Source organism: Glycine soja, chromosome 5, assembly GCF_004193775.1.
Source record: "Glycine soja cultivar W05 chromosome 5, ASM419377v2, whole genome shotgun sequence".
In the NCBI taxonomy this organism is placed as follows: Eukaryota; Viridiplantae; Streptophyta; class Magnoliopsida; order Fabales; family Fabaceae; genus Glycine; species Glycine soja.
Window position 1 is genome coordinate 32,838,818 of NC_041006.1, and position 18,578 is coordinate 32,857,395.

Here is an 18,578-nt window from a genome sequence, read left to right on the forward strand (position 1 = left end):
TTACATAGTTGTTTGCCAAGAAGGATCTGTCAAGGCAGCTTTGATAGTTTTGGCTCAAGATGAGCACTGAGAAGGGTAAGATTTATTCTAGGTTTAACAATCCCAAATTTAGCAAGAATGCATATTGGGTAAGTATTGAGAGGTCTTTCTAAAGCAAGGTCAATGGAAGAAGGTATAACAGGAGAATCCTTATCGGTATTTAGGATGGTATTAGGTTGGATAGATAAAGAATCATTTTGTTCAGAAGGAACAATTAAGGAGGATAGCAAATGTTGAGATGAACTAGATGAAACAGAGGTGTGATTTGGGATGGAAGGTTGTGTTGTAGGATTGGATGCAAGAGAAGGTTGATTATTGGACAAAATAGTAAGGGTAGGTGTACTATCAGGAACATCAAAGGTGATTAAGGACGGTTTAGGAAATAAAGTTGGGTAAGGGAAACTTAGCTCATTAAAAATGACATTTTTGGATATGTGTAGTCTTCCATCAATAACAAGGCACTTGTAGCCTTTGTGAGAAGGAGAATAGCCCAAAAAGACACATTCTTGTGACCTAAATTGAAGTTTGTGCTTATTTTAAGGTCTGAGAAGAGGGAAACAAGAAAAACCAAATGCTCTTAAGAATGAGGGACAGCTTTTGATATGGAACTTCATGATTAATGGCTGAGGAAGGAAGTCTATTGATTAAATAGATGTTGGAAACAAAGGCATGATCCCAATAGTGGAGAGGTAGCTTAGCTCGAGAAAGCAATGTGAGACCCAGTACAATAATATCCATGTGCTTGCGCTCAGTAGTATGGGGATAAATAAGTTTGTGTTGAATTCCATGATCACTTAAGAACTTGGTAAAAGGTCTAAACTCCCTTCCCCAATCATACTGAATAGCCTTAATAGAATAATTAAACTTGTTTAAAGCCATAGATTTAAAGAGTTTAAAAGTTTCCAAGGTGTCAGATTTGTTCTTAAGCAAATAAAATCAAGTAAATCTGGTATTAACAAAAGTAACATGATACTTGTAACCAGATGGTGAAGGAAATGGTGCAGGGCCCCACAAATCAAAATCAATAAAAACAAGATAAAAAGGTTTAGCATAGACAGTGTTAGAAGAAACGAAAGGAAGGTGAGGAGACTTGCCAATAAAACGACAACTAAAAAAACCTATAGGATTTTTATTGATATTTGGAATATTACAAAGCCAAAAAAACAATTTTCATAGCATTAGCACTAAAGTGACCAAGCCTAGAATGCCAAGTAGCAAAAGAAACATAATTACAAGTGATTGTATTAACAATTGGGCTATTTAGAACATTTTTATTGGAAGAAACAAAATCAAAAACATTTGAAAAACTCTTGGATCGAGACACAAAAGCAAGCAATTGAGGGAACTGATAGAGACCATTTTTTCCCATAACTCCCTTGAGTAGAACTTGTTTAGAATCCTATGATTTAACAAGACAAAAAGATGAGTGAAATTAAAAAAAAAACATCATTAACTTTGCATAACTGACTAACACGTATAAGATTTTTAGTAATGGAAGGAACAAATAATAAGTTATTTAGGACAAAGGAAAGTTTAGGAGTAATAGGTGAAGAAAAGGTTGAAAAACATGAGGAATTGATGTTTAGGCACTGACAACTTCCAATACTAATCTGATCAGGCCCCTAAAAAGGAGTCACTTGATGAATATTTATGACATATTAGTCACATGGTGAGAAGCACTAGAATCAGGATACCAATTTTGAGAAGGAACAGAAGAACTCGTGAGATAAACTTGAGGATTAGCTTGTTGTTGAGAAACTTGGTGATTGGTCTGTAGAGGTGGTTGAATATCAGCTAACTGATGTTGAACAACAACAATATATGGTTGAGCATTTCCATGTAAAGATGGAATGATGTATTGAACAGGTTGTGCATATTGAACTTGTTGTGCAGGTATAATAGAGGTCCACTGAACAAATTGTGTGGAAGCAGTTTGAGCAAAAGCAGGAGCAAGTGAAGTTGTTGGAGGAAGAGTAGGAACATAATTCTCTTTTAATCTATGATAACAGAATGATGTAACATGACCAAACTTATAACAGATTTGACATTGCACATCGGCAAATCTACCTCGACCAACCCCTCCACGACCGGAGTTTCGACCACCACAACCATTAAAAAAATGGGTTCCACCATAATCATTAGAGGAATTTTCACTAGAGGAGGATTGAGTAGTCAGATTGACTTGACCCTGAGAATTAGGGTTCATAACAGGTGCAAAATTGGGATCAAAAGCATTCTACTAAGAGGAACTGCCAGAGAGACCTTCAGTGAGATTAATTGAACCTAAGGCTCTTTTTCTTGATCATTTGATGTGTGCTTCATGCTCTAACAGAATTGTCCCAACTTCATTAATCGAAAGGGGATCAAATCCAGTATTGATAACAAAAATAGAAGAATCATACTCATTAGGAAAGCCATCAAGAATCGGATTTAGATGTTCAAATGTCGGCATCGATTCACCAATAAAGGTGAGCTCGTTAACAAGATTCTGAACATAAAGGAGATAATTCGTAATGGACCAATTATCAAGAGAGAAAGAGATCAAAACTCATTGTTAAGTTGTCAAACACGAGCTCGAGTAAGCAATTGAAAGTGTGATTGAATCCTGTCCCATAGCTGCCATGAGGATTTGTAACCAATATGTCACTAAAAATAGTAGACTGAAGCCACGCAAGAAGGAAGTGATCTTGTTCTTTCCAAGCACGAAACACATCAATGACAGTGTCAGTATCGTGATCTTCAAGTGACACATATTTCTATGGAATGATCGGATTAACAAGATAATGATGAAGAAGATGACTCTTGATCACAGGTTCCACTTGTTGGAGCCAAAGAAGATAGTTTTTCCCATGCCATTTTTGAGAAATTGAGTGCACAAATGATTTCAAAGCACTTGCTGGCAAAGACAACAATGGAGGAGAATTTTGAACAGATGCAAAAGCCATGAAAGAAAGCTAGGGTTCAACCTAAGCTCTGCATACCATATTAGAATGAGAGAGAAAAAAGGAAAATCCAGATTGAGAAAATATTATTATTCAATCCAAGGTGATTATATATCTGGATAGCAACCAACTATCATAACTATCCATTAACTAGAATTAGTTGATATAGCTGTCACAAAGCTATCTATACTAATAGATCAAGCAACTAACAATAACTACCTATCACAAAGTTGTCAACACCAACCAAATAAACAACTAATTATAACTAACTACTAACTAGGGAAGTTAGAATAACATCAAAAACAAAAAAATACACATCAAGTAATAAATAGTCTTATAAATGTTAATTAAAATATTTCTAAGTACAAAAATAAATTAATTTTAAAATCCCTTCTTCCTTTTATGAACTAAACAAGTAAAGGGTTATTTTCATTCCTCTCACTTTTCTTAATCAAACAATGTAAAATCAAAATCTCTTCATTCATCTCCCCTTGTCGATTCTGATCATAAGTTTGTTAACTTCACTTCCTTCAAAAAATCATACCAACGAAGATCTCTAATTAGTTAAAAAAAATATACCAATTTCTAAATTATAAAATGAAATCGACACTCACGCATCATTAGTATACAAGAAGCGCTATTTTCACTTAAAAAATAATCAATAGTTCGTCTTCCATTTGTAAATATAAGAAATAAAACGTACCAGCCACGATTTTTCCCAGCAAACACCTCAAGAAGTAACGTTCATATCATCTAGATTTAATTCAAGTAGCTGAATACTTGAACAATTGAATTGATTGAGCTTTCAAATATACCCCTCAAAAAAGAGGAGGAAAAAAATGGAAACTGGAAACATTAAACAGTTTCATGTCTCAATCAATTGCTATACTCGATTGAATTGTAGCCAGAGATCAAGCAACTCAAGCTAGGGTCATTTCAACTATACCATACACTCAGTTTAAAACAAATGCACAAATTCCATGTTCAATGTATAAACTGCTGCCATCTTCTTCACACTGCTCCACAACATAACAATGCATATTACAAAGAAAAATTATGGTGTGATTCTACACAACGAAGAATCAAGAAATACTAAACAGCTAAACAGCACGACCTAAATTCGAGAACTTAAATTTTATATTTTTACATATGAAGGGATGGGGCAAAACCTATTTTTGCAGGAAATTCCAAATTGATAATGGATTTCATGAGCATGGAATTGCATCTTGATATGTAGAATATATATACCCTGAATTTAGAGAGTATGTGTGTTCCCTTTTTTCAACCCTTGAAACGAACTACAATGCAGGAAATATCATCCTTACTGTCTCTGTTCAATGCCTCAGTGGCTAGTTGTTTCGCTGCCTTTTGTGGATCCTTTATCTTTCTTGCAATATCAACAGCTTCTTGGTTTGCCATTACCTGGAATAAATGAAAATTTGTGAGCGCATGAAATAGTTATTTACATAAAGAATGCTGTTTTACTGGCCCAATTCCCTGATGGACGAAACTTAGATACAGTTCCTTAGGTGTTGTTTAACGCATGCTTGTGCTATTTAATGCAAACTTTTTGTGGATCGCCGAAGTTGAACTGTAATTCTGATTGGAGAACACATACAGCACCTAAAATAACTGATTCAAATTGACATTATCATTTTTTTTCATTCTTGGTCTTAGGTTGTGATCGGATAAACTTCTCCATTGACAATTATATGAGAAAAAAAATAAGGTAAGATGAAATAAGCAAGTTTCTCCCTTAAGCTAAAATTAGCTTCTGCATAAGCTAATTTGTAAAAGCTCTCTTAGTTAGCTTTTTCAAAAAAGCTTATTTTAACTTATGCATAAGTTAATTTTACCTTACAAGAGAAGTTTATTTCATTTTTCTCTTATTTTCTTCTCAAACAAGTGTTTGTGAAAAAGTTTATCCAAACAAGGCCTTAATCTTTTTGACGCCCATTCCAATCATTAACCCCGCTGGAAATGCTAATGGAACTTGCAAGTATGGCATCAAATACGAGCACAAGTGCACAATTCACAGCGCACCCCTTTTAGATTAGTATTTGGGGAAAACAGACGTGTTAGTAGCACAAACTCCAACACTCTTTTTCACACATTTTCAATTATTGACAGAAATTATTAGAAACTACAAAATCCTGTATAAGGCTCATTAAACTAGGAGCCAGACCCACATAATTTAGTGGCTTTTAATAAATTTTAACCAATAATAGTGTATTTGGAAAATTATATCATTAGCCCTTCTCCTGGAGAAAACATTTAGGATGATAATGAAATGAAATACTAGATGATGTAGTGCCAATGGTGCACTTGTCCGTATATAGGATGCCACTATTAGCACTTTGGAATGAAGTTAGTTGAGACTGGGGACAAACTTTTGGATCAGAGAAAAATTTTGGAATAAATATGAAATAAGATTAGTTGTAGGACATAAAAAAATCTACAGTAAAGTTAAGGAATGAAAAGTGCAGTTTTGCCTTCAAGAAAAAATAGACAAAAAGAGAATAATCAAAACCTTCCATAGACCATCACTAGCAAGTATCAAAAGCTCAACATCTGGGGTAATGTCAGTATACTGAATGTCAGGATCAGATCGTAAGTGTGTTTTGAGGTTTCTGTCTCCGAAGGCACGAGAAACTGCAAGCTGCCCATTCACTCTTGCAACATCTCCTGATATAACCCACAAATGAAAAAATTAGTACATAATAGAAAGCATTAAAAGAAAAAAGGAATCACAGTACTTTTCACATTTATATATTGAATTGTGTGATCAATTGACCTTGGTGTAAAATTTGGCACATTAATACTAATCAATAATATCTTATAGGATGTAATTCTTATGTGATCAAATGATTCTTGTGTTTAAGGTAAGCTATGTACTTGGTGTAAAATTTGACACATTAACACTAATCAATGTAATTTGACACATTAATACTATTTGATCAAGTGTTTAAGGTAAGCTATGGCCATAGCTACCAGTGAGCTTCTTTGGATAACACAATTACTTCAAAAATTAAAATTCAGGGAACATTCAACAAATGAAGTTGTGTTGTAATGTAATAACCAAGCAGCTTCGCACATAGCATCTAATCCATTTTTCCATGAAGAGACTAAGCATGAGCATGTGGAAATAAATTGTCATTTAGTGTGAGAAAAACTTCTTCCGCAAAAAAATTATCACCGCATTTTGTGGAAGCAAAGCTTTCCAAGTTTATTTTGATGATGTCAAAGACTCAAGTCAAGAATCAAGAGTCAAACAAGTTTCAAGAATTAAAGAGTCGTTCAATCAAGAATCAAGATTCAAGTGAAGTTTTAAGAGAAGACTCAAGATATGCAAGAACCATTAAGATAAGTATAAAAAGATTTTTTCAAAATATTGAATAGCACAATTTTGATTAAGAGAATTTTTCAAAATGAAAAATCTTTTACCAAAGAGTTTTACTCTCTGGTAAGGCAGTAATCAATTATCAATAGTCAACATTCTTTTCAAACTGATTTACAAAGCAGTAATCGATTACCATAATCATGTAATCGATTACCAATGTTTTAAAACGTTAGATTTCAAATTTCAAGAGTTACAACTTATGATAAAACATTTTCAAATCATTTCAAACTTGTGTAATCGATTACTAGTATTTCTAAACATTTTGATTTTCAAATTTAAACATGAAGAGTCACATCTGTTGATGTGTAATCGATTACAAGTGACTTATTTTGAAAAAGAAATTATCAAAAGCCACAATTCTTAAAGTGACTTATTTTTGAAGATTTTTTCAAAAGTCAAAACCTTTAAGTGACTAATTTTCAAAAGAGTCACAACTTTTAAAAAGTGACTAGTTTTGAAGAAATTGCGAAGAGTCACAACTTTTAACTTGTTTTTTCAAGAGCCATCAAATGGCTATAAATATGTGACCATGGCATAAATTTTACAAAAAGAACTTTCAGATTTCTTTCATTCATTCAAAGCATTCTTCTAAGAGTTTTTGTTCAATACTTTCTTTATTCAAGAAAAGTTCATTGGCCAAAAACTTGTGCTATTCTTCTTCTTCATTCTTTCTCTCTCTTGCCAGAAGAATTCAAAGAACTAACCGCTTGAGAATTCTTTTGTTTTTTCCTTCTCCCTCTTGCCAAAAGATTCAAAGGACTAACCGTCTGAGAATTCTTTTGATTCTTCTCATTCCCTTTAAACAAAAGATTTCAAAGGACTAACCGCCTGAGATATCTTTTGTTTTCCCTTACAAAGATTCAAGGGACTAACCGCCTAAGAATTCTTTGTCTTAACACATTGGAGGATACATCCTTTGTGGTACAAGTAGAGTGTACATCTACTTGGGTAGTAATACTGAGAACAAGAGAGGGTACATTTCTTGTGGATCAGTTCAAGTGGAGGGTACATCCACTTGGTTGTTCAAAGAGAACAAGGGAGGGTACATCCCTAGTGGATCTTTGCTTGTAAAGGATTTTACAAGGTTATTGAAAATCTCAAGAACAGGTGGTTGCTTGGGGATTGGATGTAGGCACAGGTTGTTGCCGAACCAGTATAAAAACTTGTGTTTATTTTCTTCTTCCCTACACTCTTTACTTTTCCGCTGTGTACTTTTTATTTACACTTTACTTTTGTCTAAGTTATTGTTTCTATTCTTTACTTTCTTATAACTTAGTAGTAAAGTCTAATTGAATCTAGTAATATTAAGAAGGATAATTTTTAATTAGTCAAGACACATTAATAATTAATTCAACCCCCCTTTCTTAATTATTCCGAGGCCACTTGATCCAACACATTTGTTGGCTCCAATGATCAACTGGCAAATATATTCAAATAGTCTCTTTGGGACACTCAAATTCACCATGTTTGTAATTGTAACAAGCTTGGTGAATATGATTTGTAAGCCCTAGCTTGAGGGGAAGTGCTGGAAATGATAACAGTAGTTATTGTAGCTTTGGAAATAATGGAAATTTAAGGTAAAATTACGATCTCAAAAACTAGTCCTTATATAAATATCAGTATGCTGAATAAATAACAGAAATCTATCTAGAATTTATTCTGAGTGTTGTGAAGTTAACAACTTAGCATCAATTACCCATAACCATCTGATGAGAAGTCAATTTTTCAGCTATCACATATGATCCAATCATCTTTTTAATTGGAATGGTGGTACTATATAAAGCATGATGGATCAAGTCACATGTTGTAATTTAAAAATGCAAATTAGATTATGAGACGCATAAAACCATGCATACTATTCCCCATCACACGATATGAATGAAATCCCATAGTATGAAAAGATAAATCAGCATTGTAACATCTAAAGCAACAGGATTAATTGAAGAACCTGGCATGTTTGAGACAAAGCCACCTCTGGTCTCAATGCTTCCCCGCTCAGTATTGGGTTCATGATCAGTTGTCATCTGTCCAGCCACCCCTCCCCTCGACACAACAGCTCGTGAATCTCCAACATTGGCTACCCATAATTTCTGATTATTTATGAGAATTGCAGTCACTGCAGTTGATCCTCCTCGCCCCAAATCAGGACTGTGAGAAAGAATTGCCTGATCTGTTGTCTCATACGCATTAGAAATGGACATGAATGGATCATTCCAGAAGTCCTCCTATGTAATGAATGACAACTTCACAATCATAAACATAATTACAGCGAAAGGCATCATAACAAGTATAATAAGCCAAATTTACCATTACACATCCTTTCAAAGTTCTTTTGCAAGGACAGAGATCTTACCAACCTCTTCAAGATATTAAAACTAAAATGACTTGTACTTTTATATGGTTGATATTGCCAAAAAAGTATGGAAACAAAATTGTCATGCTATATGCAATATAAGATAGAACGGAAGAAAAACCCTTTTCCAGATAAATCAGATGAGATCAAGGTAATAAATGCATATCTTTAGTTTCATTCAACAACTCACGTCCTTCAAGATGTTAGAAAACAGATGCTTTTGTAAATAGGCTGGTACACTGTCACCCAGGTGTCCATCATATATAGCAAAAAGCCCAAGCTCTCGCCCTTTGAACTGCACAAATTTTGCTACGTGGTAGTCCTCCATCGGATGGTTTGCTTTCCCTTTAACTAGGCTATAGCCATACTTGACTGAGGACTGACTGCTCTTGCCTTTGCCAGAGTTACATGAAGAACGCCCTCCGACCACCTAAAGATAGAGAATTTAAAATACAATAACAGAGAATATATTGGTCTTGCCTAGTTTAACATATTTCAGTAATATATATTAAAGAAAAGAAAAACTTTACATCTGTGACTACCAAAAGAGAATATAAGTTGGAAGATATCACTAAGACAAAGTCAGAAACAAAATCAATGATTTCATACTCACTAGGTTGACTTGAACCAACTTGTTTTCAGGTTAACTGATAACCATTGTTAAAAAATAAAAATAAAAATAAAAATTCATTTTTAGGCCTTCACTTAATAGCTTAAGCTTTTAGGAGATTGACATGGCATCATCTCTGATAATCTGATTCCATCACTATATCTGCTGCTGAGTCTAAAGTATCTGGCACTCCTATTGTTTGATAACATTTGTATTATCCAATGGGTTGCACTTCTCCCCCTTGTAATGGACTTGTTTGGGTCTTATTCCTGCATTTGGTGTTGTTTTTTTTCCTGTGTTTAGCTTTATTTCTCTCTCTTTTTCCTGCATTTAGGTTTATCCGCTTTTGCCTTCTTTGGCTTATTTCTGTCCATTAGGCTATATTATAGCTACTTGGTTCTTATTCCTAAATTGGTTGGTACTTCTTTAGCAGTTTGTCTCAATTTACTAGCTCTATTCTTACGTCATTAATCATGTCCTCTTCCAGATGATTCTATCATCATGCCAACCATCTACTGCTCTTCTGACAAAACATTATTCCAGCCATCATTTTGCAGTACCTCTGCAAGGCTGTTTGGGAAGAGAACAATGGAGTAAAATGAGAATTCCAATCATAAAAGAAGGAATTCTTCTAACCAGGGGTCGGATTCAAATTTCCAAGGTTTGGATAAGTATTGTATGGCAGTTAAGAAAGTGGAACTGCACACCTTTAATGGGGAAGATCCTGAGGAATGGATCACCAAGGCAGAAAGCCAGAAACATACTCTGAAGGGAAAAATACTTCAAAAGAAGTGAAGATCATATTGGCTAAATTATATGGAAGGATCAACCATCCACTGGTTCAATCTTTTGAGAGAAACAGAAGATGATCTCCCTCAGAATAAGTAGTGGTCAAGAGTATAATCTGTGCAACCTCTATTATATATCCAACAACAACAAAAGGTCTTTTTTCCACTGGAAGAAGTCGATTACCTGAAGCAATCAATACCAATGTATTCTGTTTAAAACCAAATTATGAGAAAGACCTATAGTTAGATATAGATTTTTTCAATGTTTTCTCTTGGAGTTTTCCTTGGTCTTTCACTACCCTCATTATTCGTTTATCCTCCATCTAATCAATACCTCTTACAGGGGCTTCAATTGTTTTCCTCCACACATGGGCAAATCATGTCAGGCAAGATTGTGTCGTATTTTCCTCAATAAGTGGTATTCCTGCTTTCTTCTATAATATCCATATTATTCCTATCTTATCTAGCAAGTACATCCATCCTCCAATTCTCATTTCTGCAATACTTATGTTCTGGTTGGCACTTCACCACCCAACATTCCATAACATAAAACATAGTTGGTCTTATAGCTATTTAGCAAAATCTCCCTTTAAACCTGATGAGCACCTTTTGATCACAAATAAGAAAGGCATTTATCCATTTCATCCACTCTATCTAAATTCCATGATTTACATCTCCAATTTCTCAGTTAAGTTGCATGTTAAATAATAGATACCAAAACCACATAACCTTTTAGTAAAGTATGATTGCCAATTTCCACATCCAAGCCAATGCTCGCACACGTCCTGCTGAATTTGCATTCCATACAATCATTCTTTTGCTCAATCGAAAATCATGTGATTTGAGAGCTTCTCTCCACAATTTTTATTTTCTCTCTTGACTCTCTCACTAGGACTATATCATATTCAGAAAGCAATCATTGAGTCACCAGCTCCTAGATATACTTGTTAAGTACATCCAAAAACAAGGTAAGAAGATCCTCGTATTGTAGGAAAATCCTTCATGACCCCACTGTTCTTTATAATTAAATGGCAGTATGAGAAAAAGAAGGCACGTGCACAAAACCATTGTTATGCCTCTACTCAAAAGCTTAAGCTTATAGGAGAGTTGGTAGTTGACAACTGTTAATACATAGAAATAATCAATATACATAACATTTTTCATCAAGTAAGATTAGGAAAATAAAATTTGGAAAAGTCCCAAACCAAGTCAATTCACTAGCACAGCACCAGAACTTAATTTTCAAATCTCAAACAGCCATTCAGCACATGACATCATTACATGGAGATTGATTATTTCCAATACAAAAAGAGGAGCAAAAAGGAAGAAGAAAAAATATTACAAAGGGAAAGAATTCCTCACCTGACTGACAGAGCTGAAGCAACAAAGACTATCCATATAATCCAGCTCCACCTCAACCTTTCCGTCTATCACTCAACATCTAACTCTTACCACAAAACTGCAAAAAAATAAAAATAAAAATCAGCGTGAGAGAAAGTCCAAAACTTCCCAAAAAAAATAAATTCCAAAAAAGGCCGATCAAAAAAAAAGAAAAAACAAGCAATTCAATCACCCCTGAAAAAAAAAAAAGACAGGGGGGGGGATTCCCAATATGGTAATCCAAAAATTCTCTTACCATCCAAACTTTTCCCTGGAAAAAGATCTGCAAGGAAAGTGGGTCGTCTCTAATTAAGTGTTGAAAGGTGAAACAAGAGGGGAAGAGAGAAAAATATATTAAAAGGCAAGAAGAAGTGTTATTTATGTTATTGATTGATAAAATAGGAATAGGAACAGGGAATAGGGGGAAGATTGGAAGACTAGATAACCGTCTGGTTTTGTTTGAGAAAGTCTTTGTGTTGTGTTGGAAACTTGGAATGAATGAATGAATGGGGGCCAAAAGGCATAGGTTGCCCTTATTGACTTTTGCCGTTTCTGAGTCTCCTTTGTTTTATTGCTGACACTGTTTGTTTGTTTGTTTGATTATTACAGCTGTTTTTGTTTCGAGGATTCACTTCATAACATAACATAGTTAGTTCCTTCCTTCCTATAAACCCAACAACGAACGATCCTAATTGTATTCTAGTATTGTTTTGTATTGGCATTGGTTAATGGTTATTGAGTTTCTTACCCCTGGCCGTGGGGAGAGGGTGTGGGGTCCACTCCAAGGTCGGCCAAATTTTCAACCTTCATATATTCTCTTTCTTGCCGCACACACAAATACACAATTTTCTCACTGCCCTCCATCTTGTCTTGTCCCCAAAAGGGTTAAAAAGAAATACAAAGCAAATTACAATAATGCAGACAAATACTCCTTTGTTTAATTTTCAGGAATATAGGAGCTTTGATTTGAGTGTTTTTAATTTTTTTTAACAAATAGAAAATAATATATATATATATATATATATATATATCTGTTTAAAATTTAAAAAATATTTTTTTTTTAAAATAATTTCAAAAACAAGCTCAAAACTGAAAATAACAAATTAAGATTTTTAGTTTTATTTTTTAAGAAAACTAAAAATACGATATCATCTTAAAATACTTTCTTCCTAATAATATATTTTTTAAATCTTAGAAATTTAAAAAAAATAATTTCAGAAAAAAAATAAAAAAAATAAGAAAAAAATAAACCTTCAAACAACCAGTATCGACTAAGTTATTCATATTTGTCTTCCTATTTTCATGGTAATTGGTAAGTTTTTTTTTTTCAAACTACACCTTCTCTCTCCTATCTTTTTACAAAATATACTATTTTTTCAAAAAATTCTCAAATTGCATTACTTTGATACAAATCTAATGAATCGTACATTATTTTTTAAAAATTATTAAAATAATATAAATATTATATTATATAAATATTTTTTAATTGGTTTTAAAAATACTTTTATTAAAATACTTTTTTATAATTTTTAATTATATTATTAAAATAATTTTTAATTTTTGTATAATATCTACTATCATCTTAGTTACCACGCTCTTAAATTTTATGTCTTAAAAAAGATATATCAATTATTTTTTCATTATATTTTTTAATTTATTTTAATACTACTAACTAATTTTCTCATTTTTTTTAATTAACGAACATAACAAAACAAAAACATCAACCACACATAAATTTAACAAAAAAAAAAAATACATACATCGTAACTAACAAACTATACTATAATTTTCTCTAATTTTTATATTTTTCTTTATCTGTATATATCTCTTAAAAAATTTATAAAAATTATTTTTAAAACCAACTAAAAATGTATTTATATAATATAATATTTATACTGACTATCATCTCAGTTACCACACTTTTAAATTTTATGTCTATTGTATAAGAAAGAAAAAATTATAAAAATTATTTTAATAAAAAATTATTTTTAAAACCAATTAAAAATATATTTATATAATAATATTTATATTATTTTAATAATTTTGAAAAAAATTGATTCCTTATATTTGCATCAAAGTGATGTAGTTTGAGAATTTTTTGAAAAAATAGTATATTTTGAGAAAAGATAAGAGAGAGAAGATATAGTTTGGAAAAAAAAACCTAATTGGTAACTACATATTTTCTCTTCTTTATTTTATGTTTCTACTTTCACCTTTATATTTTAATTTTTAATTAAATTTATTTTATTTTTTAACTTACTAAATACTATCAGTCAAACATGTTTATAAAAATAGCATTTCCAAGTATAATATTTATGAGAACATGATTCTTAAAATAAAATACACTTAAAAATGAATTTTTTTTGGCTCTTGTATGATAGTGTATCTTTCCATATGATATTTAGAAAAGATTAGATCTGGTCAAAGTTGCAAGTTAGATTTTTCGAACAGGTCATTAATTCTCCTGCCATCCCTGCCACCTCTGAAGTCTAAATACTCAATGTACAAATCTGCAATTGACGACAAATAAATGTCAAGTCTCGTGGGTTTGGGTTTTTAAACCCCCGAGAGGGTTAATTTTAGATGCGGTTAAAAGGTGGTGACATGGTAGATTCATTCCTATAAATAATAGGCAATGCTATCAGTTTCTGAGAGAAACTTCGGTTTAACCTCTCCTTTACAATTTTTTTTTTCAAATTCGGAAAGTGTAATTTCTTCTTATTTAAGTGTATTTGATAGAAAAGAATGAAAAGTATAGGGAATCAATTTTAAATATAAAGACTAAAAGAGAATTAAAATGTAAATTATAAGGATTAAAAAAATAATTTTTAAATTATAAAAACTAAAAAAAAATTAAAATATAAACTATAAAGACTAAAAAATCATTTTAAAACTATAGGAACTAAAAGATACAAATGATAAAATTATAAAAATGTAAATAATGGGGGCCACAAGACCACACGAGTGAGAGGGACAATTTTGGCAATACAGCAAACAATGTAGTGTGATGTCTTCAACTTCTCACCTTCACTTCCTTTCTTCACAATTTGAGATGAAAGTTAAAGCATCTATGTGGTTCCTATGTTTTTTTTTCAAATCTTGCAAATCTTGCAGCTGCATTTCATATGCGGCAAATATCCAACCTTTTGAACCAAACACTACCTAAGTACTTCAAAGTATAAAAATTTCAAAAAGATCCTTCATTTTAGTCTTATCATTAAAATACTTTCATTGTATTTAATTTTAAGTTTGTGCCTACCCGACATGATATTTATGTGATAGTTAATGATACACATGTGCAATTCAATGCATACTTAACAAGAGAAAGTGTATACGTGGTATAATGCGTAAAAATAATATTCACACAAGGATAAATGTATCCTACGCAGTCATAATAGTGAATCAAAAGTCTAAATATCGAACCCTAAGGACCAATTGTGTTTCCAATTAGTCAAAATTATTAAACTAAACAGTTGAATTAATCAAAAAAGGAATTGAAGTATTTTTATAGTTTTGGTTTTAAAAGAAAACAAGTAAAATACGCAAAAGAGATATTTGAATGATATTAAAATCGATCGAAGATTATGATTCACTAGTACTGATTTTCCCCCAATCAAAGTTCCTATGAAATTCCTACCACGGTTAATTACTGATTCTCAAAATCAATCAAAAGCATATGATATCAAGGTCTAATGATGCTCTTGTCTTGAACTAATACTCCAATGATCATAGAGATATTGTTCCAAATCAAGGATTATAATCAAAACAAGTGGTGATCAATTAAAGATTAATTAATTTATCGAAGATTATGCAAACAATTTGATCATGTAATTTGGTGTAATTACTTAGGTCTATCCAACATACGCAGATGATCACCACAGTACATTCGATTAAGCATAGGATTGATCAGTTCTGAATTAAACAATAAAAATAAAAAAAAAGATAATTAATTAACATAAAACACTGAGAAATTTCATTAAGAATAAGAAAAAGGATACAATTGGGCAGTTACATCATAACCCCCGAACTAGGGTGACTAGCAACTCATGATCAAAGCAAAACTAGAAAGTCTATAAGAAATTAGCTTAGACATACCAATAAGGTAGGAATGATGATCACGATCCGTCCTCACGGTGTTATCCACGCTTCATAACTTTCAAAAATCCTCAAGGTTCTCTCAAAATTTGTAAATATGATCAAAAGTACTTAAGATACAAGATACAACACTTATTTATAACCTCATAAAAGATATCAGATTGAAAAGGCACATCATGATTGTGGTGAAATCCACCATGACTGTGGTTGAAAAGTTGAAATGCTAAAACTCTAGAGTGACATGAATTGACTATGGCCTTCATGGGTTGACCTTGACCGTAGTAAAATTTACCACGGTCGTGGTCAAATGGTTGGCACTGCTCTAGAGGGTAGTTATCCTTTTGCCAAGGTTGTGTTATTTACCACAACTGTGATAAATGTATCACGATCATTATCAAGTGTAGAGTCTTCAGATTTTTATAAAATCATGCAATTTCTAACTCTTTCACTCAATTAAGTGACTATACTTTTGCAATACAAAACTAATGTTCAAATGTGAGTTTTGCCAAGAAAATGCATATAAATGACATAAAAACTCACAAAATATCACTTAAAAAGTGATTTGTCACCTGACAATCCAATCAAAGACTAAAATGACATTAATTGGAATATAACATGTCATTCATGTGTAAAGATAGTTTAATTGGTTTAAGAAACTCAACAAAAATTATTGTAGTATTTTGTTGATTTTCTTAATTAGACTTTTAAAGACCTTTTATAAAATTTTGATACTTTTAGAAACTAAAATTATAGTGATTTACACTTTTAGAAATTTAAATGACTATTTATCCATTTTATAGTAGATACCCTACAAAATCACCATCGTAGAAACACAAAATGATCAAAATTACATTGTATTAGAACTATTTGATGAAGAACACACATTTGGCCCCTTAGCGCCTCCAACGCGACAAGTGTAATAACTTTGGTTACTTTAGTTGAAATTTATTTTTTAATATTTTTATTGACAAATGTTATACTTTGTTAATTTTTTTATTAGTGGGAGATTGAAACCATAGTTTTAAAAATCTGACTCAACTAATTAGTCTGACTAGTCAAATTAGAAATTGGTGATCTAGTCAGTTTGAGTCTCTTATTAGATCAGTCATGTCATTGACACAGTTTGACGTGATCAATTCTTAAATCAATTCAATTTAACCACTGAAATGGTTTGATTGAACTGGTGTTAATTATTTTTTCTTATAAACACAAAAATATACGGTACACCCAATAATTAAACCAAGAATCTAAAAATTATTTAATAAATTAACTTACTACCAAATTATCATAACTAATTATTAAACTTATGACACAATTAATATATATATATATATATATATATATATATATGTTTAATGTTATTTAATTACATTAGTTATTGCTTTTTACCTACTCACTCACCAGTTCAATCAGTGACACTTCAGCCTAATATCCAACCCAATCAATAACTGATCTAATTTTTAAAACTTGGATTCAAAACCAAGACATCTCCTCTCTCTCATCTCCTTTCGCCATCAAGTCAAACTTATAATCCTTTTTCTTTGTAGTTACTTGCTATTTGCTCGTAAATTAGATAAATGGTATTTATACAAGTTTTATGAAAATGTTTTATTTATCAATATATATCAAATTTGTTAAAAAAAGTAAATTAAATTAAAAATAATTGATTTTAAAATATATTTATATGCTAAAAATAAATCAAAATAACTTATTTTATAAATATATAATTAAGAGAATTTAAATTATTATATGTCCTGTTCCCAATAATAGGCAAATAGAGAAAAACAATATTTATTTTACGTAACAAATATTCATTAAACTATTAACTTTTATGTTCTGGGGGCTGTAAGCTCCTTTTGATAATAAAAAATTAAAAAAAACTAATCAACTTTAATTTGTAACAAATTTTCTCCATAAATATTCATGGATGAATTTCAAATTATAGTTCAGACTACGTAAAAAATGACAACTCAATTAGATTGTGTTTTTTTTTACTATTTTTCTCTTCACTTGACAATCATTGATTACTAAACTCTTAGTATAGATTTGATTTCCGCATACCCTACATTTTTTTTACAGATATACCCTACATATTTATACTTTGATATAAAATCTTATAATACGTAATATTAAGTTTTAATTGTTAGTTTGCTACTTAGAAGTATGACTACTGTATGAGACTCTAATACTTGCACATAAATAACATATAGAGAGTGGAGAATTTCCAGTATCATTTCAGTATTTAAATACACCACCGTAGTAACAAAGAAGCTTTCCACCACCACTGTTGTAACCACCGCAATCTCTAGCTGAAAATTGCCTTGCACATCGCAACAGGAAGAAGATATCTCAAGAAGGGCACAAGATTTGTTGAATGTTTGGAAGGAGTGAAGAACTTCCTAAATTTTGGAGTATTTATAGACACATCTGAGAGCGCGTGGGGAGGCTACACGTTCTCTGTTAGGAACAGAGGATTGCACTATGTTATGCTAACTACAATAAAAGGTAATTCATAATTCATCCTTGTTTATTTCATTCATTGCATTCTTTTTTATAGTGTTTACAATGTCTAATACTAATAATGATATCATTTTTGTTGTAACATAATTAGATTGTGATTTGGAGTTGTCCCCTAACAAGCAACAATGTTAACAGAATTAGGCACTACTGCTGGGTCCTTTCACACGTAATCATTTAGGTATGTTGGTTTGGTATGGGTGCGGGTTGGTCTGGTGTATGCTGTGGTGGGCTGTTGTTGCTATCAATACCCGCCGCTGGAAAACCAACCTTCTCCTTAAGGTTGGACAATAAAAACAAGCTGAAACAAGGGTGAGTTTAGAAAACAAAAGATACGTTAATGAAATTACTGTTTGTGGGCTAGTTTGGGCCTAACAATAATAATGTCTGAATGAATAAGTAGTGTGTGTGACTCGTGCCACAGAACTGAACTTCCAAGGAGAGGATTGGGTTT

The 18,578-nt window shown here is 31.9% G+C and overlaps 1 protein-coding gene across 1 annotated transcript; it reads right to left on the reverse strand.

Annotated features, from left to right (window-relative positions):
- Nucleotides 1–3,832: 3,832 nt before the first annotated feature.
- Nucleotides 3,833–12,055, reverse strand: LOC114412557 (probable protein phosphatase 2C 9). The gene is made up of 6 exons (XM_028376488.1): nucleotides 11,769–12,055; nucleotides 11,495–11,591; nucleotides 8,925–9,164; nucleotides 8,330–8,606; nucleotides 5,512–5,666; nucleotides 3,833–4,403 (listed from the first exon to the last, which is right to left on the reverse strand). Exons 2-6 carry the CDS (start codon nucleotides 11,528–11,530, stop codon nucleotides 4,263–4,265), a joined length of 849 nt encoding a protein of 282 aa, XP_028232289.1. The 5' UTR covers nucleotides 11,531–11,591; nucleotides 11,769–12,055; the 3' UTR covers nucleotides 3,833–4,262.
- Nucleotides 12,056–18,578: the final 6,523 nt, after the last annotated feature.

What these genes read in the sequence shown, in the direction of transcription:
- LOC114412557 (XM_028376488.1), bottom strand. Translation starts at nt 11,530, where the DNA reads ATGGATAGTCTTTGTTGCTTCAGCTCTGTCAGTCAG. An exon ending in GCTTCAGCTCTGTCAGTCAG is followed by an intron (nt 9,165 to 11,494) that starts GTGAGGAATTCT and finishes CTCTATCTTTAG; the next exon opens with GTGGTCGGAGGGCGTTCTTC. An exon ending in CTAGTGATGGTCTATGGAAG is followed by an intron (nt 4,404 to 5,511) that starts GTTTTGATTATT and finishes CATTTATTCCAG; the next exon opens with GTAATGGCAAACCAAGAAGC.